Here is a 26,674-nt window from a genome sequence, read left to right as displayed (position 1 = left end):
GGCCAAAAATATCAGTTCAAGGGATGGTGCCCGTAATAATGTGTGTGTGAGATAATTATACTTTAATGACTTTACAGATATAACCAATTCGGGAACTGTTTTCTCGCGTAATACGATACGACTCGACCAGGTAGGATTTTTTCTTCTTGCTGAACAGTCCCCATCAGATATATCGGAACGGCCGAGGTATTCACAAATATCTGAACAATGTAAATTATAATGTAGTTAAAGTGCATGCTCAGATATTTTGGAGCTCAAGGGTTGCTCAAGATCTGCTCAACCTCGGCCATGGCGACTGGCGAGAGCTATCGCAAGACCGGGAAACATGGCGTGATCTGGTGTCGGAAGCCAGGACTCATTTTCGGTCGTTGCGTCACCGTAGCCGTCGTAAGTAATATCAATATCCAGACAGGGAAATGGGGACTATTTACGTTTGTATGAAAATGCGATTTATGGGCGGTGGTCGTACATATTCGTCTTAAGGCGGAAATTAATCTAATGAACGTTTTTGCAATTGGGCTTATAAAAATAAATAATAATTTTGGGTTAGCATTTGAATCACGCATTATAGGGAGGGGCGGGGGGGAAGGGTGGCATTTTATAGGGGTTGGTCACCCCTTTCAAACGACACCCCATTTGTGTCTAGGAGACGCGTAGTTTTTTTTTATAAGTGTTTGAAATTACGTGTGACGGAAGTGACGGAACGAAATACAGTGCCAGAGTCACCGTTAGGTACGACGACGAGCGAAGCGAGGAGGAGTGTTAGGTATCTTGCGTTCACAACACACCCGACTCGCTGTCAAAAAAGAAATACAGTGGTCAAAAACATATATACGGACAAAGTGCTCAAAAACATGTATACGGACAAAGTGCTCAAAAATATGTATACGAAATTTTCTGAGTCCAAATTGGTTACCCTTTCGTACGCTTTGGTTGTTTTATTGAACATAACCTCAAAAAATAAAAAAAATATTTTCGTGGTAACTATTGATTTCCTAACTTTGGGGATGGGTTCAGAGGGGTTCCTACTCCCTCCCCCCTCCCTATAATGCGTAATTCAAATGCAACCCCATAATTTTATGTTGAAACAAGTTTTAAATAAATACCTACGTAGATGAAAAAATACAATCTTGCCTTTTATCAAATCACATCATTTTTTGAGAAATTTGCGAATTAAGTTATCTAAATATCGGTTACAAATAAGAAGTCCCTATCACAGTTATAAACCCTGGCAGGGTTCAATACATAATAATATCGGTATTTAACTAAACATAAGACAAACTCTTTATTTCATTTCAAGGACTGAAAAACCGCAAAAGACCGGTAACCTAAAATAAAGGTATCAATTGAATAGGTACCCAACAGTAACGGTACCCGAATAAAACGGCAAAATACCAGTACCTAAAATAAAGGTATCAATTGAATAGGTACCCAACAGTAACGGTACCCGAATAAAACGGCAAAATACCAGTACCTAAAATAAAGGTATCAATTGAATAGGTACCCAACAGTAACGGTACCCGAATAAAACGGCAAAATACCAGTACCTAAAATAAAGGTATCAATTGAATAGGTACCCAACAGTAACGGTACCCGAATAAAACGGCAAAATACCAGTACCTAAAATAAAGGTATCAATTGAATAGGTACCCAACAGTAACGGTACCCGAATAAAACGGCAAAATACCAGTACCTAAAATAAAGGTATCAATTGAATAGGTACCCAACAGTAATGGTACCTGAATAAAACGGAAAAATACCAGTACCTAAAATAAAGGTATCAATTGTTTTTATGTATTTGTATTAAAAACTAATACCACTTTTAAATGTGCGTTATCTGCTTACTACGCATGGCGCCGCTACGCCGTGGTGCTGTGGGGGGACAGCACCGAGGCTGATCAGCTGTTTGTGATGCAAAAGAAGTGTGTCCGTATCTTAGCTAATGTGCGTATCCCAAACTAAACAGTTGCCGCCCATACTTTATTCAATATAGGTTGTTAACCTTGCCTTGTATTTATATATTACAGGCTGCTCTTTTTGTTAGGGAACATCCATATTTATTTACAGTAAAACAAGACAAGGGAAACACTAGATCACAGTATAGAAATAAACTGCTAGGTATTACCAAAGACTAACCTAGAGATGTGTAAAAATTGTCCCCAATATAAATGTATTTTAATCACAAATAAAATTCCCAATTATATTAAGCAAGAAACTCGAAACACGGTATTTAAAAACAAATTAGTAAATTTATTAATTGATAAATGTTATTATTCGGTTAAGGATTTTCTTAATGACAATAGTTTATAACATCTATTTTTTGTAATATTAATATGTAATTGTGATTTATAAATGAACCCAAACTTTAGTCCTTAAGTTAATGTTGTGTGCCCTTACAGGGTGTCATGGTCTGACTTGTATTTTATTGTGTAACATCTGGATTTACTTATGTACATGACTTTACAACAAAATAAATGAAATGAAATGTTATTTAGACTAGCGTTGAAAATGTCGGAAAAAATCAAATGATTTTATTGAGAATTTATGAAATTTTCGTTTTTTTTTGTTTATTTAGGATTTTTAAAGAAAAAAACCAACCGACTGATAAGCATAATGACACAACTGTGACAACTGAACTGAACTGACACTGTCACCGATCCGATGTCAAATGTCACCAGTATTGAGAAAAACATAGAAGGTAGGATCGCATAGAAGTGGTATACGCGTGCCTCCGTGAGGGACAAAACATACGCAAATGCGACACTGTGATTGGTCGAATTCATTTGTTGCCCACCATTCTCCATACTAATAAAAAGGTGGGGAACAAACAAAAAGTGAGACTGTGACAAGGACAAGCAATAATACCGCTTTCTCTGCTACTTCTACTGAAAGATACATAAGACTATCTCGTTCTGTCAGTTACCCCCACCACTCATGCCAGATCCAGGTATATCCTAGATTCATGGAGAAAAATAACCGATTGAAACCTGTTTAAATCGCCTTTTTCGTTTTATTCGGAAAAATTGAAGCGGTAAATCTCATGGTTTTTTTCCGTAAAAATCCGAAAAAAACGAGCCGTTTTAAAGAAACGGGATTTGTTCTGGAAATTTTCAACGCTAATTTGTTCCCACCTAGTAAGTCCTCACCCGATTACAAAGACACCTGAGCCTCTACCATCAGTTTTAACATTGACATAACGCTCACGTCTGCGTAATTTACTTTCTGTACATCTCGCTTGCACTATTGCTCGCATATGCGAGTACGAGCGAGATGCATAGAAAGTAAGTTACGTAGACGTGAGCGTATATGTCAATGTCAAAACTGATGGTAGACGTACTGGGCTATAACCGCGAAAATCGAAGTTCGCAAATTGCGGGGATTATTCTCTGTCACTCTTATTACGCCTTCATTGGAGTAAAATTTGCAATTTGCGAATTCCGGTTTTCACGGTAGCCGCTCTGCTCAAACATCGGCATAAATAACGGAGATTTTGACACCTCCAAACCTAGTAAGTAGCATGTGTAGTGTCAAACATCTTGTCGAGACGAATCAAACGAGCCTAAACACGAAGTGGTTTAGTTGCATGGTTGACTGGTACTGGTGACCACCTTCCAGCTCGATCATTAGACCCTGAGTATCACCTAGTGTCAAAGATCTTGTCGAGACGAATCAAACGAGCCTAAACACGAAGTGGTTTAGTTGCATGGTTGACTGGTACTGGTGACCACCTTCCAGCTCCATCATCAGACCCTGAGTATGACCTAGTGTCAAACATCTTGTCAAGACGAATCAAACGAGCCTAAACACGAAGTGGTTTAGTTGCATGGTTGACTGGTACTGGTGACCACCTTCCAGCTCGATCATTAGACCCTGAGTATGACCTAGTGTCAAACATCTTGTCGAGACGAATCAAACGAGCCTAAACACGAAGTGGTTTAGTTGCATGGTTGACTGGTACTGGTGACCACCTTCCAGCTCGATCATTAGACCCTGAGTATCACCTAGTGTCAAAGATCTTGTCGAGACGAATCAAACGAGCCTAAACACGAAGTGGTTTAGTTGCATGGTTGACTGGTACTGGTGACCACCTTCCAGCTCCATCATCAGACCCTGAGTGTGACCTAGTGTCAAACATCTTGTCGAGACGAATCAAACGAGCCTAAACACGAAGTGGTTTAGTTGCATGGTTGACTGCATGGTACTGGTGACCACCTTCCAGCTCGATCATTAGACCCTGAGTATGACCTAGTGTCAAACATCTTGTCGAGACGAATCAAACGAGCCTAAACACGAAGTGGTTTAGTTGCATGGTTGACTGGTACTGGTGACCACCTTCCAGCTCGATCATTAGACCCTGAGTATCACCTAGTGTCAAAGATCTTGTCGAGACGAATCAAACGAGCTTAAACACGAAGTGGTTTAGTTGCATGGTTGACTGGTACTGGTGACCACCTTCCAGCTCCATCATCAGACCCTGAGTATGACCTAGTGTCAAACATCTTGTCGAGACGAATCAAACGAGCCTAAACACGAAGTGGTTTAGTTGCATGGTTGACTGGTACTGGTGACCACCTTCCAGCTCGATCATTAGACCCTGAGTATCACCTAGTGTCAAAGATCTTGTCGAGACGAATCAAACGAGCCTAAACACGAAGTGGTTTAGTTACATGATTGACGACACCCATGACGACTTTTGTGACAAAGTGCACGGCATACATCTTGGATTCCAAAATGGTCGGGTTGGCAGGTCCAGGTCCAGGTCTGCTTCGAAGTCCTTAGGCAACTGTATTTTTTTTATTCCATACAATATAAGTGAGACACGCGTTCCCTCCCCGCTCTCGCGAGTGACCGGTTAGAATTAGGGTATCAGATCAAACGCGATAAGGTTTTCTTATTTAAAGGTACCGTTTGGACGTAAGCTTTTATTTAACGGTACCGTTTGGACTAAAGCTTGATTGGATACCTAAACTATTGATACCATTACCTGAATGCTATTAAAACGGAAGGAGACCTTTAAACATATCCGTATAGGTACTTTTATTTAACGGTACCGTTTGGACTAAAGCTTATTTGGATACCTAAAGTATTGATATCAATATGGAATGCCAGTTTAACGGTCGGATACCTATAAACAAAACACGTAAAGGTACTTTTATTTAACGGTACCGTTTGAACGGAAGCTTGTTTAGATACGGGTACCGATTGATATTGGTACCGAAATGCTACTTTAAACGGTCGGGTACCTTTTCAAAAGACCGGTCAAAACCGTTTTTAAAGGTACCTTTTCAGTCCCTGTTTCATTTACGCGAGCGGAGCTGCGGGCCCGTCTAGTAATATATAAATATGTACTTAAATACATAGAAAACAACCATGACTCAGGAACAAATATCTGTGTTATCACACAAATAAATGCCCTTACTGGGATTCAAACCCAGGACCATCGGCTTCACAGGCAGGGTCACTACCCACTAGGCCAGGCTGGTCGTCAAATAATTAATTATTAATTGTATACCTGCTAAATCAAGCGGTGTTCGCGTAGATGTCATATGTATTTAACGAATCAACGAAAATAAATTCTGTCTGTGTTCCGTTGAGCGTGGCTCAATCCCCTTTCCTCGTGGAACCTTGTTCGACGTTTTTAATCAATCATAATCAATCAATTCAATAACTTTAAAACCACGAGGCGTTTTATTCTACATGTAGAGGGTAATACGTCTATTGCCTGTCCCTTCAACTTGTTAATTACTATGTACTCATTCATCATATTTTATACCTTTTAAGGTGTGCCCAGAATGCCCAGATGGACCAGAATGCATATGATGCATATTTAATCGACGTAGTACAGTTAGGGTTACGATTTTACGAGTCTGCATTTACATGGCATTAGCCACTCGGACCGGTTATAATTAACCTGTTCTGGAGTTGCGAGAGGTTATGCTTCAAGTCGAAGGCTTGTTTCAGGTCCATTTAATTGCTGGTAACAACTGTTATTTACTGACTAAATCGAATTGATGTTTGTTTTTGCAATTCATTCATTTTATTACAATTGTACATATCAGTCTTTCTAGTATTACTGATGTCTTTGACTTTACAATTACACTGACTGGTACAACAACTGGATAAGATGTGGGTGGTTTGTTCATGTCATGTGTGTGTATTTTCTTTCGCAAGCCAGGGAATTAGAAACCTGGCCAAAATGTTGTGAAAAGCCAAGTGTACATATCAACTCGTATCTGTGGTTATATTTTTTTACACGGCTTTGATATTCGCATATCCCTGACGCATAATCCCCAGTTGGTGAAACGACGTTGAATATATCTGCTGGACAAGCCAAATAATTTGTCTTGATTCGTTTGTTTTTGGGCAAGCTGGTGGGAATTGAGTTTCACCCCGCCACTGCAGCAGGTTACCGTTACATAGCGTGCGCGTAACGCATGTAGCCGCGTATACGCAATCAATTTTGTATGGACGCCCGAGTAACCCACTTGACCGGCCGTTTCCCTCTTTAATAGTTGTTTTATTTAGTAAAAAAGTTCATGAAATACCGGTACAGTCAAACTTAACGTTACAAAACGCTTGATAGGCTCGAGCATACTTTGAAACTTCTGTTGAGTTTCGTGTATAATTTCTGCTTTGTTTATCAGTTTTATCACGACTGCCTTAGCAGTGTCAAACTGATATATTCGCTAACGTCTGCGTAACTTATCTACTTTCTATACATCATACATCTCGCTCGCACTAATATTGCGAGTACGAGCAAGCATACGCTACACGCTAGCGAATATGTCAGTATGAAACTGGTGGTAGCCGTACAGATCAGAATCGAAATTAATGTTAAGTAGCAATAGAAGAATTTATAGTGGCATGGCAATGACTTACTTTTTTTTACATTGTTGATATTCACATACCAACAACGAGTTTCAATGTGATACTGATACTTTTTTAATGAACATTACAACTGGGTGTGGAGATTATTTTCGCAGTTCTAGTGAATGTTTCATCAAAGCCCAACGTGAACTAAAAAGTAAACAAACTTTCACATTTCTTTTACTGTATTAGATACCTATCGATTATGGTTAATGGCAGCGGGCAGAATCGTAAATTGATTTATTTTATTTCAATACGACGGTTGGTTGATAGCCGTGAAATTGTAATGTCTATCGTCTAATAGCTCTTACGTCTTACGTCAAAACGCGTGGCCGTAATTTGACAGTATGAACTGTAGGGCTCCCGATATCCGTGCTACACGCCAACCCGTGCATCCGTGTTCTTAGCCCCGGCGGGCCTAAGCCTCCGAATTACACGAACCCGTCAAGATCCGTGCCCGTGTAGTGCGTTCGGCTCCGGATCTACGCTCGGCTCCGGATCCGCGGACTTCGGCTCCGTTCGGGTATTGAATACACGGCACCGGCGGACCGACTCCCCCGGCCGGTTCGAGTTTAAACAAATATTTAAGAGGTGGTGTTCTACTTGTTTAACATCAGTCAGGCGTGTCTCACTCCGCGATTTCGTCGCTTTGCTACAGGTATTAGCTAAAAGTACATCCGTTCCACCTCAATTTTTGGAAAGCCATAAGCCGCGCGTGGCGCTGTCGCCACCTAGCGGCCATATCTGTCCTGATTAACAGACGCGTTTTGTTAGAGAGTGAGTCTTCTGTACCTAGTACTATTATTTATTCTGTGTCTTTGTCCAATATCCAATATGCATTGCGTCTCACTCTCTCATTAAGCAAAATGTGAGACGCAAATACACATTGGACCGAGATTGGACAGATGGAATACCACCCGGCTGTGTCGGAATATATTTGCCAAAATAAGAAGGTTGCAAAACGTCATAAATTTGTTTGTTAAATATGATGGTATAGCTAATTCGTTACTTGGTCGGTTTATACTAGGTACAGGCGTCTTTGATATAATATACCATTGACCGGGGTGACTTTCAAATGCAGGGGCGACTTTAAAATTCTAGTTTTTAAGCCATAATATATATTTATGCGAGATTTTTTACAGTAGGCGAATATGAATAAATAGTAATCTAACTATATAGTTACAGGAACATTTTCAGTAAATAATGAATAATGGTAATTCTATGGCCGTTTTAAATCTATCAAACTAACCCCAAATTTTCCAAAGTCACCCCGGTCTACGGTACGTCAAGATTATATAGGTTAATTGGATAATGTCTTGATTTATTTCGTGAAATATGGAAGTGTTGCTGAAATGTAATTTAGTCGGATTATATTAAATGAGACACCTATTGATGTTACTGCTTGTTATAATGATTCAATAATGAGCATGTAGGTTTATAATGAATATTAAGATACTAGTTGTTTCTCACATCCCCACTTATTACTTAGATTATAGAAATGCACGTGTACATTAAGATAATAATGGTTTGCGCGCGGCACATGCAATAAAATAGCCGTGGCAATTTTTACTGATAATATTGACACTGACACCCTGATTTCCTTTGAAATTGGTATTTTACCAGGCATACCTTTTTTTGTTTGTAAAGTAAAAGAAGTAGCCGTGCTATTTTACAAACAAGAGTGGTATTTTTTCCAGTTATATCGGAGTGGGGCAATTTTTGAACCCACAAGTACACTGAGACAAAAAACTAACAAAAACACACTTAGAATTACAAAAATAAAACTTAATCCGGGGACAAGGAGAGTCAACTAATAGGAACAAATTGACTTTTGCAATTTCCATTTAGTAGGAAATACAACTTCTATATTTGTAATTTGAAGTATGCTAGAGTAATTTCAGAAATTTGGTTTTGTTATTCCGAGAGGTGCTTTAGCAATATCGGAGGTGATGACGTCATGGGTGAAAACTAACCGTTTTGTAATTCTAAGCGTGCTTTAGCAATATCGGAGACGATGACGTCATAGGTTTTACTAAACTGTACTGCGATTCCAAGCTAGCTATTGTTATTCTAGAGATAATGACGTCACAGGCAAAAACTAAACTGTTTGCAATTCCTCCGCCCCTAGCAAACGGGCGCCGCGAGAGCATGTCGCGCGCGTGGTAGCTACCCGTCTCTATTTCTGTCTGTATGAATAAAAAAGCATTTGGTAGTATATCTCTGTACTAAAGAGGCACTATAAAAGCCTGTCGAGATATTCTACCCATTCCTTTCTTATTCATACAGCCAGAAAGAGACTAGTAGTTATTACGCGCGCAACATGCTCTCGCGGCGCACCTGTGCTAGGGAGGTTGGAATTGCAAACAGTTTAGATTTACCTATGATGTCATTATCACTAGAATAACAACAGCTAGCTCGAAGTTGCAGAACAATATATTCCTGTAGACCCCAACTACACAGTAGGTCGCGGGTTAATATGTCCATGGCCCACAATATATCCTAAATTTATTATTTAACTTAAGTATGTTTTAAACAAAGAAGACACGAGACACGCCCGCCCGACATCCGACACAATACTAACTCTAACCAAATGAACACATTACACATTCGTTTCGCTGTGTTGGTATTACAAAACTCGTTTAGTGATTGGTACAACAATGAACATAAACACAACAAGTCTATCTACTAAATACCAGTAAACTTTGTAATGTCGCTATAGTAACAACTGAATTGTTATTTTAAATGGGGTAATGTTATTCCCGCGAACTCGGTTTTTAGATATTACAAAACTATGTAAGTGAGACATTTACTAAAATCATAACTTGAAATCACAGATGCTTTTTTCCAGAAATCACAAACTTTACTAGTAAAAATCGGAGAATTTTAGTAGTAATAAAAATGGATTGTAACAAATACTGAACTTTGTTTAATGCTCCATTTACTAAAGTCTGTTTGCTGAAATTAGATTTAGTATTACTGAGCTGTTTGTAGAAATAAATAAATTTTACAGAAATAGTGAAACTTCCATGATTACTACTAAAACTTCATTTTTTCCCCAGTACAGAACTGTTTATTAATTCCTGGTGATGATTTTTCTCTCAGTGTACTCATTAATAGACATAGAAGATTTGGTGGCACGAATAAAATTTAGCTAGGGACTTCCACACGATATTAAATCCACGATTCGAAACCTGCACTCCCTGAAACCTATAAATGACACCCATGACGACTTTTATGTCAAAGTGCACGGCAGACATTTTGGATTCCAAAATGGTCATCATTTTCGAATTCTGCACTCCCTGAAACCTATAAAACGACACCCATGACGACTTTTATGTCAAAGTGCACGGCAGACATTTTGGATTCCAAAATGGTCATCATTTTCGAATTCTGCACTCCCTGAAACCTATAAAACGACACCCATGACGACTTTTATGTCAAAGTGCACGGCAGACATTTTACATCTATCTATTTTTTTTTTTAATTTATGATAGCATTTAAACTATCATCTGACAAAGTATCAAGCGGGAGGCGATGACTGACGATATTTGCTTCTGGCCCGCGATCCATGCCGCCTACTATAAAATATTTATTTTTTGTTCTTATACCTAAAGAACACGTCTGATCGTCACTATACGTCGAGAACGGGCCGGACCCGTGTGTAAACACACGGGTACACGGATCTTAATTACACGTTCCGAACGGGCCACAAATCCGGTTTCGTGTAGCACGAAAACGGGGCCCCGGCAACGGGTACCCGAAACCCGGACCCGACCGCGAGCCCTAGACTTGCAATGATACCGAATAATGATTAAGAGGTGCTCAGTGATTGGTTATTTCTGCACTTCAATACCTATACATTTTTTTTTGAGGACGGGACGCGTAAAGACGACGTCGTACATTAACTTAAAAATGCATGTAACTTCCTAACCGACTTCACCTGCACAATGCACATCCTATGATATTCACACCTAGATCTTAATCTCTGTAATCCAAACTAAACCCTAATTATACCACAACAAGACGCATAACACCTTCAAGGTGGCGTTAATTGATGCTCAGGCAGAAACAATAGGTGTAACCAGAGGCCTCGGTCAAAGACAATCGAAAACGAAAGGAAACGTCGGCGGATGTGACGTCACTTGTTGAGGCTTCTGAAGACCTCACGTGATGAGAATTACGGAGTTTGAGATCTATGGTTAATTTCCCTTAAGACTTATAAAGTACTTCCGTATTTAAAATATTAAAACATAAAATCACACAACAATCTAGTTAGATCAAATAAAAAATCTTACCTTATGAAATAATCAGCTAGCGTGAAATTTTTCATAATTAACCATGACATTTAAGCGGAGACGAATGAAATGTGACGATATTATCGGCGAACTGTCAAATTTAAACTATAAAAATTTTAAGCGATACATAGTTAGGTATATAGGTACATATTATTTGCTATGTCACCGGCTGCTAAAATAATGAATTGGAAATTGGAATTGTGACCCTGAAGTAAAATTAATATTATTAACTTTCATTTATACTTATTGCTAGTATATTTAGGTTACATTGACGTCACTTCAGATATTATTAAATCCCTGTTTATATGTACTCATTAAAACTTCCTTCCTCCGCGTAAATGAATGCAAAATCAACATTATTATTACTACGATAAAATAATAATGACTAATGACGTTAGATATAATTAATTCATGAACGCGTTTTTGTTTTTTCTCTTTATTCTTTGTCTGGACGAGTGTTTGTATTGTGGTTAGTGGTTTCTCTCAATATGTAATAACTCCTAGCACTTCTAATTCTATAAGTACGGAAAATTATTGCAATTCATAATCGGCGTATCTTCCCTTACTAGTTTTCTGATTTGAATTATGGTCATCAAGAAGTATTACGATTTGTCAATATGTACTGACAAATCGTAATACTTCTCTGATCCACTGTAGGTATTATTATACTCTTGTCGTTTATTTTTACCTAATATCTTACTGTTTTCAATTTCTTGAAACTGTTCAATGTGTTTGCTTCAAAATTTCTGAATGGATACGGCATAAATTTAATAATCCATTTTATTCTTCATGACGTGTTTAGTGTCCGATGATCACTGCATAACACGGTCAATGACACAGGGACATTAACATGCGGCGTACGTTATCATTGTGTTATGTTATGGACGTTATGGTACCTATCCTAAAGGGGCCCACTGATTAACAGTCCGCCGGACGGTATCGTTCTGTCAGTTAGAACAAAATTTTGACAGTTTCGAACAACTGACAGGCCGATACCGTCCGGCGGACTGTTAATCAGTGGGCCCCTTTAGTAGGTACACATTCATATTTATAATCTGTAAAGGCTTTAAAGCGAATCAAAAAATGAATATCCTTTACATCTATACTGCCTTAATAATTTCAGTGAATAGAAAAGTAATTTCATTCAAGGCTTTTTGAAAAGGTCTCGATGAAGAGCGCACTTTGCAGTGGTCCATTTGTCTTATTTGAAAGCGCCCGAACCTTCTAACAGTTCAAACTAGTCCATGAAAGGTAGAATGATATTTTTACTTGTTTTCTGTTAAGGGCTTAATTAATTAAACAAGTTAGGTAATTGTTAGGGTTCCGTACTTCAAGGAAAAAACGGAGCCCTTATAAGATCATTCGTCTGTCTGTCTGTCTGTCCGTCTGTCCCAGCGTATTTGCTCCGAAACTACTGGATCAATTAAGCTCAAATTTGGCACACATGTCTGTGATCCAAAGACGGACATGTAACGCAAATAAATGAATTTTAAACATAGGGGCCACTTTGCCCTCAAAATGAGAACAAAGTTTTGCAAAGGGTCTAGCAGGCTAAGCGAACAAGAAGTGCCCCCAACGACGGATTTGGTCATTCTTTCAGGTGGTGTAATGGCAGGTCCTAAGAACTCTCTATGCTTAATATCAGTCCTCGATCTTCTTTTGTTTTCGAGTTATTCAGGATAATGTAAAATCATCAGTGTATCATTGAAAGTGTCATATTTTGTAAACCGTTCAAGTTAGATTAACCAAACAAAATTATATTTGACAACAATAAATAAAATAGACTACAAAATGAATATGTTTAACCTGCATCATGTCCTTATACTTCATTATAAAAAAAAACATTTTATTTTTCTTCTCATTATTTTTTATACTATTCGCGGAGGTACACCTACAAAAAAAATATGCATGAGTAGCCACTAATACCCACTATATACACATATAAAAATATTTGCATAAATCTTCGTGCGTCATGTCAAAAAAAAAACATTATCGAACAAGGATCTCGGAAACGGCTATATATTTTGAAATTATAAAATATAAAATTTTGAAACCACAAAATAGTTGTTTATCTATACATGACAGAATCCCCTATCATAAATCTACAGTCAAGCGTGAGTCGGAGTTAAGAAAAAAACCATTGATAAAAATCGTGTGATATATGCAACCCTTGGAACGCGAGTTCGACTCGCACTTGATCGTTTTTTTTTAAAGAAAACATCAATTTTCCAAATTGCACATTACGCACATGCAGTCCTTCAATTAAGGAACAAAGTTACAGACCCGTCTTTATTGTTTTCCTGTTTGCTCACCTAATCTTCGATCTCGCCTTGACATTGGCCGTCGGATTTAATCATTCATGCAAATTACCATGTCATGCGCATACGTATCTTCGTAATCCGTATTCCTCGTGCTTTATGTTCGTCCATTTATAATACTTTCACCAGATACATACCAAATATAGATGGATGTTTATAATTCTGAGTATTCTGACGTGAATGAAATTGACTAAACGAATTACACCTATCATTGCCTTGGTGACGTTCATGTCATGTGGATTATCGGAAACATTGGTTTACATATTATCAGAACTTTCTTGTGTATGCTTGTGCTTAGGTGTTACTGTTAGCAATCCTTTAGTAAGTATGATTTAACTGTAAAAGAGGTGGTGGTACTAGTGCTCGACATGCTAATGCCCAATAGATGACAACCTGCTGTCACCTCTATTGACAATGACTTAAGTTTCAAGATGACATGTGCTGGGACCGCGTCGAGCACCAGTACCACCACCTTATTGTCTTATAGAATATCTAAATATGTTTTTACTCCCTCTTTAAACTCTTACTCGTGCATAGGCTTATAAGAGAAAACTTGAATAAATAATCCTTCATCTGTAATTTAATGTTTGCGTAATTTTGAATACACAAGATTTTTATTGCTTGTTGCATTAACATTTGTGCCATGTTTAATATGCACTCGAGGTAGTAGATTTACAAAATCGCATGTCCAAATCTTTCATAATACGCCTACTGAAAAGTGAGAGTTTAGCATATATTACACCTACGTTCGTTTTAATATCGCATTTAGTTAGGGAAAATATCGTTTATTACGGAAAAATATATGGTGTTGTTTATTCTACTCGTAGTTGCACAATACACAATTACCATTATGAAGTCTGGCAGTCTAGCATGAGTAGCGTTCTCGCGCGCGAGTCCATATTTGAAGTCGCGCTAGATGTACGGAGTCGCGCGCGAGAACGCAACTCATGCTAGCAGGTCTGTTTTGATTTTGGATACCTATGTGATAAAACCGTCCCCTAATTATCTTTACAACTAAGTACTTCAATTTAATACAACTATCATTCTCAATTTTTTTAAAGATGCACGAATAAGTTTTTTAAGTTAATTAAACTTTTTATACGGCCAATTTGCCACCTAACGCTCAGTTGTAATCAAAAGAAAGTTCGCCAGAGAACGATCCTCATCATCAAATCTAGACATTCTCAAGTGCTAATTTCACCGTCGTCGCATTTTATCAAGTAGGTACGTCATTCTCGTTTAGATGTAAAGATATTTTATAACCGGTTTGAATGCAGCCTGCCTATGTCATCCAAGGCTTGTGATGAAAACTATTTCATAATACCTATTCATGACTCGTAATGTGATCTTGAATACCGTTTGAAAGGATGTTTCTTCGTATAGGTATATTATAGTCTGTGCGGAAAGAGAAGAGTCGTGAAATGTATGGGGCCCAATACATTCCACAACTCTTCTCTTTCCGCACAACTTAATAACGCTGTTGATCTCTCAGTTGTCATATATCAATATGTTGGTATGTTTTTATCGAACAACTTTAAAAAATAAATTGTCTAAAGTCTCTAGAAAATATAACCTCGCTGGTTACGTAGGTTTCGTAGCGATTACTAAATCATCGGTCAAATTTTGTCGGAGCTAACAAAAAAACATAGGACTGTAAATTATGCGGAGCATAAAAAGCAGATAAACTAACAATTACCTTCTGTTTTTCGTAACATAAATAATGTAACAATGAAAACAATGTTCCATCTGAAGCTCAAACTATCTTTGTTGTTTTTTATTTAATTTCACTGTATGTATGTAATGTATGACCAACCAAGATAGCATGACACAGTATTTCAGTGACCCATAAACATGCAGATAACTTTTAATTAGTTCGTCTAATTATACAATATCGCATTTTATTGATATAACTTTGTTTTGATATTTCTCGCATCCCATGAGTCATTTCATTTGCAGACATAACAAACAAGACTATGGGAAAAGCTAGCTCGAATTATTTTGTGACGATTATGGCAATTAAGTTGCTTGTTAAATTCCATAACTTTATACAATCCTGTTTTGTGGGTTTAGCCCCTGATAAAAAAAAGTTTCACGATTTCTTTCCTTGTCCTTCGATTAATACTGATAAATCTTTAGTATAGATCTTTAGTTTAGTATAGTAGATTAGGTTAAGTACATAAAAAAATATTGTAAAATTTATATATAATAAACAGTTTAAATAAATAAATAAATATATGAGAACACACAGCACGAGTATGAAGGTGTAACTCTACGTCATCATTCGTGGCGCCGTGGTTCAAATATTTGTACAGCTCAAACGAGATTACAAAATAATCATGTGGGTGCGATGGCTGTCAAGTCGTCTATCTTTTCGCAATGGCGCCCTTGTATGGAATATTCGCATATGCTCTGCATTTATAAGAGCAACTCCGCCCAAACATAGTTACAAGTAAGGTTATAAAATATAGTTCTTAATATTCTATAGCTGTAATCTAAAAACAACCGTGTTACTTGGGTATAAAGCCGTAATTACATTTTCTGGGAACGATAGAAGTCTTAAACACATTGTTTTAGTAGGTGTAGAGTGTGACAAATTAATATCATTTGCATATTGCTGACTGTTAATTATCTATTAGGGTAGCATTCTAAACCTACTGCGTGGGTTAGCAATGCTAATTTGAAATAGAGTTAATCACTGATATACGTGTATTAAACGTATAAACAGTAAATTGTCTATCTATATTTGATAAAATATACGACGAAGCCTCTTTCTTTAAAACGGAGGATGCCTGAAATAACTTGAAGTCGTTGTTATTGTCCCAAAGATTATTGCTTTTTCAACATTATTTCACACTTCACTTTAAGGAAACATGAACAAGTCCTGCTCAAATATCGAATTTTCTTTGTCAACAGCTCCTTCAGAACCTGGGCAAAGTAGACCGGACGCTCGACGACATCTTCGAAGAGCATCTCCAGAACTTCAACAGGCAGCACCAGCAGGCCACGAGGCTGCAGAAAGAGTTCAACAACTACATAAGATGTATACGAGGTGAGGACGCTAACATACTAGTGATATTACCTCCCGATTTTTAAAAGCATGGTCATACTGTTTATTTGCATCTACATATTTTCAGGGTTCACTTGTTTAAGAGTGATTGTTTTCTAAAGCTTTTAGATTTTCCTGTGCATTAATAATAAAAAGGTTTGTTAAACTTAACCCACAGAAGCCTCTCTTCAATAGAAACCACGACTTCTGTTATTCTGTATTTGGTCCTGTCAAGATCAACCTGTTCTAAATTGTGGCGATCATCTTGTGACTTTGCAAGGTCATCTAACTTTGCCACCTCTTGTTAGGGTTGAAAAAAGCATAATATTTTGTACTTGCATTTAATAACTATATTAACACCGTAATCATCTCAAATTTCCAGCCGTCCAGACCGCATCAAAGTCTCTAATGGAGGCCATCACGGAAGTGTACGAGAGCGGTTGGTCGGGCCACGACTTGCTGTACGTGCAATCGCAAAGCATGGAGATGCTCTGGCAGGACTTCTCGCACAAGCTGGGCGACCAGGTGCTCATCCCGCTCAACACATACACCAACCAGTTCCCTGAAGTCAGGGTGAGTAATCCTCGTTGTTCCATCTAGTCCAACTTTAACAGGTTATCATTGAGGTTTATGAGGAGAACGGTTGGTCCGAACACGATCTGATGTACATTCAGGAACAGATAATGAGATATTATTGTAGGATTTGTGACACAACTTAGGTGACCAGCTGCACTTCTCATCCTGCATCAAATGAACCGAATCAGCTAGAAACACATTTCTTTTGCAGTTTGCTGTACTTAAATCGGTACAGAATCACGCAACGAATACCTCATTTTTCATCAGAAATCACTTATGTTAGACCAAGAAAAATCTGCAGAGATTTTGATAGCCCACGCAGTGCAAGTGATATTTTAAACGTCAAACTTCTATGAAAATATGACGTTTAAATAACACTTGCACTGCGTGGGCTATCAAAATCGCTGCAGACTTTTCTTGGCCTAACTCATCTTTGGAATACCTTTTTATAGTATAGTATATATTTGGATAGTATAGTAGCGTCATATTGCTGACAAATGTGGTACAGTTTTGAGTTTCGCATAATACTCTTCGAACTATTGCACTTCTAGTTGCGCTGTATTTGCACTATTTGCAGTGCATCACGGAAACAAGATCAAACCAAACTTGATAATTTCCAAATTAGCATATTTTTAATGTATTTTCAGAAAAAAGTAGAGAAGCGTGGCCGCAAGCTGGTAGATTACGACAGCCAGCGACATAGCTTCCAGAATCTTCAGGCCAATGCTGCCAAGAGAAGGGACGATGTCAAGGTTTGTAACTCTTGTCAATATCTTTACCTAATCCTTAACTCTAGACCCCTTTTCATCCTCATCTTAAACATACTTTAGCAACCTAATCCCAAGAATTGACTGAGACAGTTGTTTCTTCAGACACGACTTCCAATCCAAAGAGAAAAAGCCTTTTGAGCATAAGTTCGGTTTCCTTGCCGAAAAGTGAATTAGTAATACGGACATAAGTTACAAGAAACTCATTGTTATAGGCCTGGTTTCGGACACGCTAGTACCACACAATAACTAATAGTACTACCGTACAGAAAATTCACCCCTTCACAAAAGTCAGATTTAGGTATAAAATTAAACCTATACTCGCCGCCTGCAACAAAATTGAAACTTATATCCGCGCATGAACCGTGATCTCTCGAATCTCCTTTGCGCGAGCACCACGTGACACGACTATCGTGCGGTCGAGCGGCAGCCCACTGCCATACGCCTGCCGCTCCGGTCGGCGCGCCGGCCAAATGTACCTAAACTGCGTAGTGACACCCCCCTGACGCTACCTTCGGTATAGGGTGGGTAACTGTCCCACCCTATCCTATGTAGTAACAACATTTTAACGGCTAATCTATTACTTATCCCTCCGTGCTGATGTCCCGATGCAGGAGTAAAATGACTAGCTAAAACAAACAGACTTGACTTTAATATATAGTCTGTTTGTTATATATTATATACACTATTTTAAGCCTTGTAAATTATGATATTCCTCTCTAATTCCAGATCACAAAAGGCCGCGAACAACTAGAGGAGGCGAAACGCACATACGAGGTCCTCAACTCGGAGCTCCACGACGAACTGCCGGCGCTATACGATTCACGGGTCCTCTTCTACGTCAACAACCTGCAGACGCTGTTCAGCGCTGAACAGCTCTTCCACAACGAGAGCTCTAAGGTAACGGCATAAGGTTCACTTTGGAAGAAACACTAGAGATGAACTACAGGACTCTTGAGTCCTCATCTACGTCAACAACCTGCACATACCTACTGTTCAGCGCTGAGTTCTTCCATAAGGAGAGCTCTAAGGTAACGGCATAAGGTTCACTTTGGAAGAAACACAGATTAACTACAAGACTTCTGAGTTCTACGTCAACAACCTGACATAATCAGCGCTGAGCAGCTCTTCCACAACGAGAGCTCTAAGGTAACATCATAAGGTTCAGTTTGCTTCTTTAAGGCAATATACGCTAGACTAGAGACATGCATGAACATAAGGTTCATGTTAGACAATACGCATAACTTGCGAATGCGGATCCGTACGTATGTAGCTCTGTTGTACGAGCGGGACATCGGCATCGCTATATGTATACACGCTAGTGTTGTCTCGCTCAAGATAACTACGGAAGTCCCGACTAAAGTTCAAACTCTTTATTCCAGGTGTTCGCCGAGCTAGAAGCGATAACCGACAAGCTCGCGAACGAGTGCCAGCGCGGCTCCTACACGAAGAAGTCCATCGCCAACAACATCTCGCCCATCTCCTCGCCCAAGACCAACACGCTCAACTCAATCAACGGCAACGCTGCTTCGCCCACCAACACTGTACAAAGTGAGTACCTGATAACTGATTGTGAACTTCAGTCAGGTCCATCTATGGTTCGTTAAGGATCTTTACCTTTAGTACCATCGTCAAATAACTGTTAACTGAAACTTAATTACAAAAGAATAAGTTTTACCGATGCTCAACGATTGTTGCTGTTAGTACTAGGGCTGCAGATTCCAGAAGTCCACAAGAGCTTGTTGTTAGCTTATCACTTCAGAGTTCAGACCAGTTAGCATGAGTTGGGTTCTCGCGCGCGACTCCATACATCTAGCGCGACTTCAAGTAATTCAAGTATGGATTCGCGTGCGAGAACGCAACTTAGGTATGCTAGCCGGTCATGTGCCTGATCATTTATGCGCTTCGGATCTCTTCAGAAGGCGAGGGCATTTCATTATGTTCTTTTCTAATTTATGGTTACAATAAAAAATGATGGATTAGGTATATGTGCTGACTGATCCCTTGATGGGGAGTAAGTTTTATTTAGTAGTTTTATTCGTAAGTTGTGAAGGTCAAGGATTAGATCTTTCAGCAAGGCTATTACACTGTAATGGGAAATTCTACCTACCATTGAAGTGGATTGTTGGGATATGTATTTTCATACAACAGCAAATATCGACGATTAATTTTTATCGGTAAATCGTAGTTAAAATAAATTTCCAATTGTAGTTAGATTATATAGAACAATTACTTGTACCTAACAAATAAGGGACAATTGTTAATTGTATACGTTAATTGAAGAAATGTATTGTATCATAAAGCATACATGTGTTGTGATGTCTAGAATTGCAGTACTAAACTAGAATGGCTTTTGTCGTATAATAGTAACAACGGAATTGTTTGATAGGCCACTTTTTTCTCAACTAATAATGTTGTGCTGTGATTTTTATCATTAAACACTTTCCCTGATAGATTTTTCGTAGCATTGAGTGATTTAAATGTAACGTGAATGTTTATACCTAATTTCTGTGGAGCAAATAAGGTGTTGTCATACATATTTATAAAAGCAGGTATCGCAATCACATACAACGGCGTGACATTTTCAGAGTGATGTTCAATTTTAAATTCCTTTTGTCATACTATTTGTAACCGTATGTGATACCTAAGTATTTAATGCTTACGATGACAGTGAGATGCAATCATCGTTAGAGCAACGTAAAGCTGTCGCCATCTCTCCGCCCACGAATCAATATTATACCTACGATCAGAAGCCTACCAGTAAATCAAATTTTCTGTTCCTTTGACTATTTACCTCTCTATCGCTCAAATATGCAAAAATGGCAGACAACAACAATGTACACCTAATTGGTTTATAGCGGTACCATTTTCCCAAAAGAACTTTCTTTGCTCCACTGTGTGTTGCATGAATTAACCTGTGTGTAGCGCCCCCCTCCCCCGCGCTCAACGGCGACTCCCCGCCGCCAACGCCCGCGCGCCACGCGAGCGAGGAGCGCGACAAGTCCCCCGTCTCGCTCGCCGAGTCCGCACCTCCCGCCGTCACCCCCGCCCCGGCCACGCCCACCGACGACGCGCCCACCAATAACAACGAGGACAAGAAGCTAGAGGAGCTGTACGATATACCCGTTGGTGAGTATGCGCGCCTGGTGGCGTCGTGATGGCGGTTGTTGGAGCACATGGGTTCGAACCACGTTAGTAAGATGCTGGAAGTGTTAAGTCTAGAAGAATGGTTCTTAACTGATGCCCCACGGACCACGGGTGGTTACCCTACATCCACAAGTTAACATTTCCAGAACATAGATGTTTTTTTCCGTGTTGTCACTAAAAGGTTAAGAACCAGTGGTCTATAAACTTAAGCCAGGCGTTTTTGGTGAAGAAGTATCCATTCATAGTGAGACGATTGCTCTTTCGCTCGATCAGCTCGATGATTGTATGTACCCATATGGGACGGAGATGGTGATACTTGAAGTATTAAAGATTTAGATTAGACTTATGCAAATATGGTTTGAAGTTCTTAGTCTTAGAAACAGAATTATATACTTCATATTTCAGTTTGCTACTCTTTAATAGTTGTTTCTCAATGTACATCCCAGTAATTAATATTTTGCTACCCTATTTTATACAGCTCATAAAAACTCCTTAATAAATTGGGAATGTTTAATCAATGTTATCTTCAAACATGATAATTTTAACTTAAATTAATAATACAAGTGAATTTTAGACATAATTTTATCTAAATATTTTGACAAAGAAACTGAATAAAATCCATAGGTATTACAATATTTACAACTTCGAATATATGTAAGTGGCGAGTACATTTTCCTTAATGTCATAAGTAGTTAGATGCATGCTTACCTTATTTCTATTCTAATCATTCATTTTCCGTATAAAAGTTAAACCACTTAAACTTTCGACTTAACTTATTTCCTTCCCCGTGTAAATTATTTCTATAAGCTAGGCTAGTTTAGTAGAATTAGTATCGAACACACCAACATTCTCAGGGACGCCGGTACCGCCCGAGAAGTTGAATAATAACGGCGAGGGAAAGAAACAAGTAGACGTAGAACAGAGTGTCAAAGAAAAGGACAAAGAGAATGACAGTCCGAAGACGGACGAAGTGTACGACATACCTGTTGGTAAGTGTAAATATTACATACTTTTCATTTAGCAGCGATAATATTCGTACGTTTCACATTTCATCTTATAGATGGCGTTGATATCGCTTTATGCATTACCAGTACCATTAAGCTTAAATTTTGAGACAGACCAATTAAAATTATCGCTGGGAGGTGATGAAAATAAGACCTATGCGCGAGTTAAGTCATTCAAATTATCCTATTTATCTAAATATTTCATTGGTATCTAAAAAACAGTTCGTGTGGTTATGATAAGACAGTTAACTTCGCATAGGTATTAAATATTGGTGGCGGTGGTGGACCTTGAAGAAAACTATTATAATCCTTTAAAATGGTAAGTAAATTGTAGTAGAACACTGTAATTATGTATAATACATGGTAATTGGTTATAGGATAAAGACTGCAAAGAAATTGTACATATTAATTAGTAAATATTTTCTGATAAATATATCTGTCTTATTATATGTTTATCTTATTATAATTTTAATATAGTTTATTATTATGTACCTTTATCTTTTATTATGTTTATATATTATTCTTCAGGGCAGGCAAGTACTGGTCTTTTTGAAGTTTTGGCATTATTTAACCACTTTGTTGTGCTTTGCTTTTAGTTGTGTAAACGTGTATTTTTTGTGTATATTTATCGAAAAACATTATTAGAAACATAAATATTATTTATATTTTCACTTTTCTTGCAAGTCATGCGAGATGGTCAAAAAAGGTTTATCATATCACAAAAAATTATACATACATACATACATCACTGGCTCAGTGACCCAAAGAGGATCTTGGCCTCTGACACAAGAGAGCGCCACTCTGCCCTATTCTGCGCCACTTCACGCCAGTTGGGTATTCCGAGGGCGGACAGGTCTTTTTGGGCTTCGTCACTCCAGCGGTATCTGGGACGCCCCGACGGACGTTTTCCGCCCGGGTGCCCCACATACGCTCTTCTCACAGCACGATCCTCCCCCATCCTCTCCAGGTGACCGAGCCAGCGGAGTCGTGTGGCTTTGATCTCGCCAATTATATTGGGCATCGCAACAAGCTCCTCTAGCTCCCTATTTTTCCTTCGCCTCCAAGTCCCATCTTCCTCTCTGATAGGCCCCAGAATCTTCCGCCAGATTTTCCTCTCCGCCACTAAGAGCTTGCTCTCTTCTTTCTGAGTCAGCGTCCAAGCTTCACACCCATACATCAAAATTGGTCTAATTACAGTCTTGTAGACTCGAATCTTGGTCGGTCTACTGATCAGCTTGGACACTAAGACTCGATGGAGCGCTGCCGAGCATCTTAGGGCGTTTTGGATTCGGATATCTATCTCTTCCTCCCTTCGGTTGGTATCAGTTACTGTGCAACCAAGGTACCTAAAAAGATCCACACCTTTGTAGGTGGTTGCTCCGACTACTAGGTCTTCTCTTTTCACTCTGGTGTTCTTGTACCTTTTCATTTGGAGATATTCAGTTTTCTGGTGGTTGATTCTGAGACCTATCTTCTCCCCTTCCTGCTCCACAATTCTAGCCATGGCTTCCAGATCCCTTTTGTTTTGAGCCAATAACCCCAGGTCATCAGCATAGCCAATGATCTTATGTCTGCCGTTCAACTCTACACCCCCATCATACATAAGCAATTTTCGAACGACGTATTCGAGTGCCAAGTTGAACAGCATTGGCGAAAGGGCGTCTCCCTGCTTCAGGCCAGTGCCAACTGCAAATTCGGCCGTCAGTTCTCCGCAAGCTCTTACCCTCATCTTGCTCACTTTGGTAGCTACAATAACCATGTTCACCAATTTTTCTGGTACTTTGAAGTACCGCAAAATCTTGTACAATGTATCTCTGTCAACACTGTCGTATGCTTTGGCAAAGTCAACAAAAAGCATGTGGATATTTTGTGCGTACTCCCATTTCTTCTCCATCAGCTGTTTCAACAGAAATATCTGATCCACAGTGCTGCGGTTCTGGCGGAAGCCACACTGGTAGTCACCGAGTATGTTTTCGGCATAAGGCTGAAGTCGACCCAATAAGACATATGAGAGGACTTTATATGCCGTTGGCAGCAGTGCAATACCCCTGTAGTTGTTACACTTTTTCCTGGAACCTTTTTTGTGGATGGGGCATATCACTCCAGTGTTCCACTCTTCGGGTTGTCGCTCCTCTTTCCAGATCTTCATGATTATCTCATATAATCTAGATTGCACTGCTCCCCCGCCATACTTCCATACCTCTGCATATATTCCGTCTATCCCTGGGGATTTATTGTTTTTCAGCCTCATGATAGCCTTCCTCACTTCATCGAAAGTTGGTTCTTCTACAGTATCCACACACTCCTCCGTTGCCTGCACATCAATACGACTGTTCACCGGTTGACAGTTGAGCAAGTTCATGAAATATTGACGCCATTCACATTTTATTGCTTCCGTCTCTACTACAAGGTCTCCATTATCGTCTTCCAGAAACTGCGCGCGAGGTTGGTATCCTTTCTTAATCATGCCCAGCTCTTGATAGAACTTTCTGCTCTTGTTAGCTCTTATCAAAGTTTCGATATCTCTTAGGTGATTTTCCAGATGTTGCCTCTTCAGATTTCTAATCAAGTTCCTAAACCTACAGCGTGCCTCCCGATAATTGTCGTTCCATTTGTTGTCCTGTTCCGCGAGAACCTTAAATTTCCGTCTTTCCGCCATAGCTAGATCACACTCCTCATTCCACCACTTCCTCCTTTTCTTTCGCTTCTTTTTGCCTAATATTTCTAACCCTGCTTTTGTTACTATTTCTCTTGTCTCTTCCCACATTGTATTAACATCCTCTTGTGATTCCAGATTCCTAAATTTGTAATTATAATTATCTTTATATTTGTGTATTGTGGATATAAATAAGGTAAAACAATTCATAGAATAGATCCTACAGACGGCATATTTCAGATGTCAATGACTTTGTAATTTAATGGTCCTTTCTTATATTTCATCGTATGTATCTCTTCGTCTTGACCGGAGTTTGGAGTGAGATAGACGAATTTCAAAGTTATATAACACTTTAGACTCTCGCGTTTTGTACACATATGTAATTACATAAACGGAACACTTCAAATTATCATGAACGATAGAGGAGATGGAGTAACTGCTCACACTAGTCACACTCAAGCGTCGAAAGGCTCGAGGTTTATAGAAATCAATATGTCCTCGACAGTCAGTAGTTTATTATGTTTATTAATTACAGCCAATGAATGTATGTACCTAGTCGGACTAAGCTAACATTGCACCGACTTAGACGTGCCAAAATGTGGCGGTGCCACAATAAACATGATGTTTTTATAGAAACTCATTGTTTATAGTGACACGTCATTGCGGTCGTCGTTGTCATTGCAAAGTCCGTGCACAGTTAGCTTGTGGAACTCTAGTCATTGCTTTAACCTTTTGAACCCCACGCCTATTATATATGACGCGCCATTATAAACCTTATTGGAATGCACGAAGATTAATATATAACTGTAACCGTGCGCTTCTGCCGTCTTTGGTCAAAGGGATAATAAGAACATTGCCTAACATTGTGGTTTCCCGGCTCAGGGGCGACGCTGGCCGGCCTGCCGGCGGGCGTGCTGTACCGCGTGCGCGCTACCTACCGCTACACGCGCGAGGACAGCGACGAGCTCAGCTTCGACGTCGGCGACACCATCCGCGTCGTCGAGTACGACGACCCCGAGGAGCAGGTGCGTTGTCTCGGTTTCTATAGGTGTGATGCTGCTGGTTACAAAAGCGTTTACGGCAGTGGCGTAACTATTTATACCAACTGAAACCTGTGCCTCAGGCCTGTACTTACATTCCCTCGGTCAAATCGGGGCCCCTCTCAGGCCAGGGAGCATTGTATGCACGTGCGGTGGCACAGCAAGACAAATGCCGTAGTTGCCTGTTGTGCCACTCTGTTATTACACCACTTGCTTACGGTACGGGGTTGATCGGAACCTTTTAAGAGTCAACGTTACGCGTAGATTGTGGTTGTAGATTGACACTTATTTACATTAATTAACTCTTTTTTTTTCTCGCTTTCAGGAGGAGGGCTGGCTAATGGGCATCAAGGAGGGAACAAACGAGAAAGGCATGTTTCCGGCTAACTTCACGCGGCCCATATGAGGCGCTTGGGTATCGCCTGCACCCTCGAGTTCGACTTGCGTATAGATTACCATTTGACCGCCATTCCATAAATCGTTGACGAATACATAGTCATGTCATAATGCGTGCATAACCATGTCAAATAATGCGAAAACCTCAATACTCCGAAAGCTTAGTTCAACCATTGATCAATTATATTGACCATTCAGGTTAAATGACTGGGTTAAATACTGATTTGTCATAAATCACCAAATCAAATTCGTTACGTGGCGGTCAAACGGTTTCAAGTGTATTGCGCATTCTAATTATTGTTTCTTGTTAGGAATGTGTTTTCATCCCTTGTTTATAGTTGAACATTTTTAAGCTGACCGTTTAGAACAGCGGTTGGCAACCTTTTAGCAGCCAAGGGCCACATAGTAGTTAAGGAATACGATGCGGGCCGCAGTTTTGTTAATATGTGTGACTTTATCAGACATTGTTGTTTGACAATATTACATACAAAATAGCCAGGGGGGCTCGCGGGCCGCAAGTGAGAGGTTCGCGTGCCGCATGCGGCCCGCGGGCCGCTTGTTG

General features: G+C 39.3%; 1 protein-coding gene across 2 annotated transcripts in view; it reads left to right on the top strand.

The window, feature by feature from the left end:
* The window catches only part of LOC134792201 (myc box-dependent-interacting protein 1), a 71,554-nt gene extending 45,372 nt beyond the window's left edge, over window positions 1-26,182 (top strand). The window contains exons 2-10 of one of the 2 annotated variants that reach the window (XM_063763443.1): window positions 16,394-16,529; window positions 16,909-17,099; window positions 17,750-17,854; window positions 18,599-18,769; window positions 19,252-19,420; window positions 20,795-20,998; window positions 21,871-22,005; window positions 25,559-25,701; window positions 26,042-26,182. In XM_063763443.1, coding sequence (XP_063619513.1) covers window positions 16,394-16,529; window positions 16,909-17,099; window positions 17,750-17,854; window positions 18,599-18,769; window positions 19,252-19,420; window positions 20,795-20,998; window positions 21,871-22,005; window positions 25,559-25,701; window positions 26,042-26,122 — 1,335 coding nt within the window. In that variant the 3' untranslated portion in view covers window positions 26,123-26,182. The remainder of the gene's footprint in view (window positions 1-16,393; window positions 16,530-16,908; window positions 17,100-17,749; window positions 17,855-18,598; window positions 18,770-19,251; window positions 19,421-20,794; window positions 20,999-21,870; window positions 22,006-25,558; window positions 25,702-26,041) is intronic. The other variant, XM_063763444.1, reaches the window with a different exon arrangement.
* The last annotated feature ends 492 nt before the right edge of the window (window positions 26,183-26,674 follow it).

Source organism: Cydia splendana, chromosome 7 (genome assembly GCF_910591565.1).
Source record: "Cydia splendana chromosome 7, ilCydSple1.2, whole genome shotgun sequence".
In the NCBI taxonomy this organism is placed as follows: domain Eukaryota; kingdom Metazoa; phylum Arthropoda; class Insecta; order Lepidoptera; family Tortricidae; genus Cydia; species Cydia splendana.
This window is presented reverse-complemented; position numbering and strand designations above follow the sequence as displayed.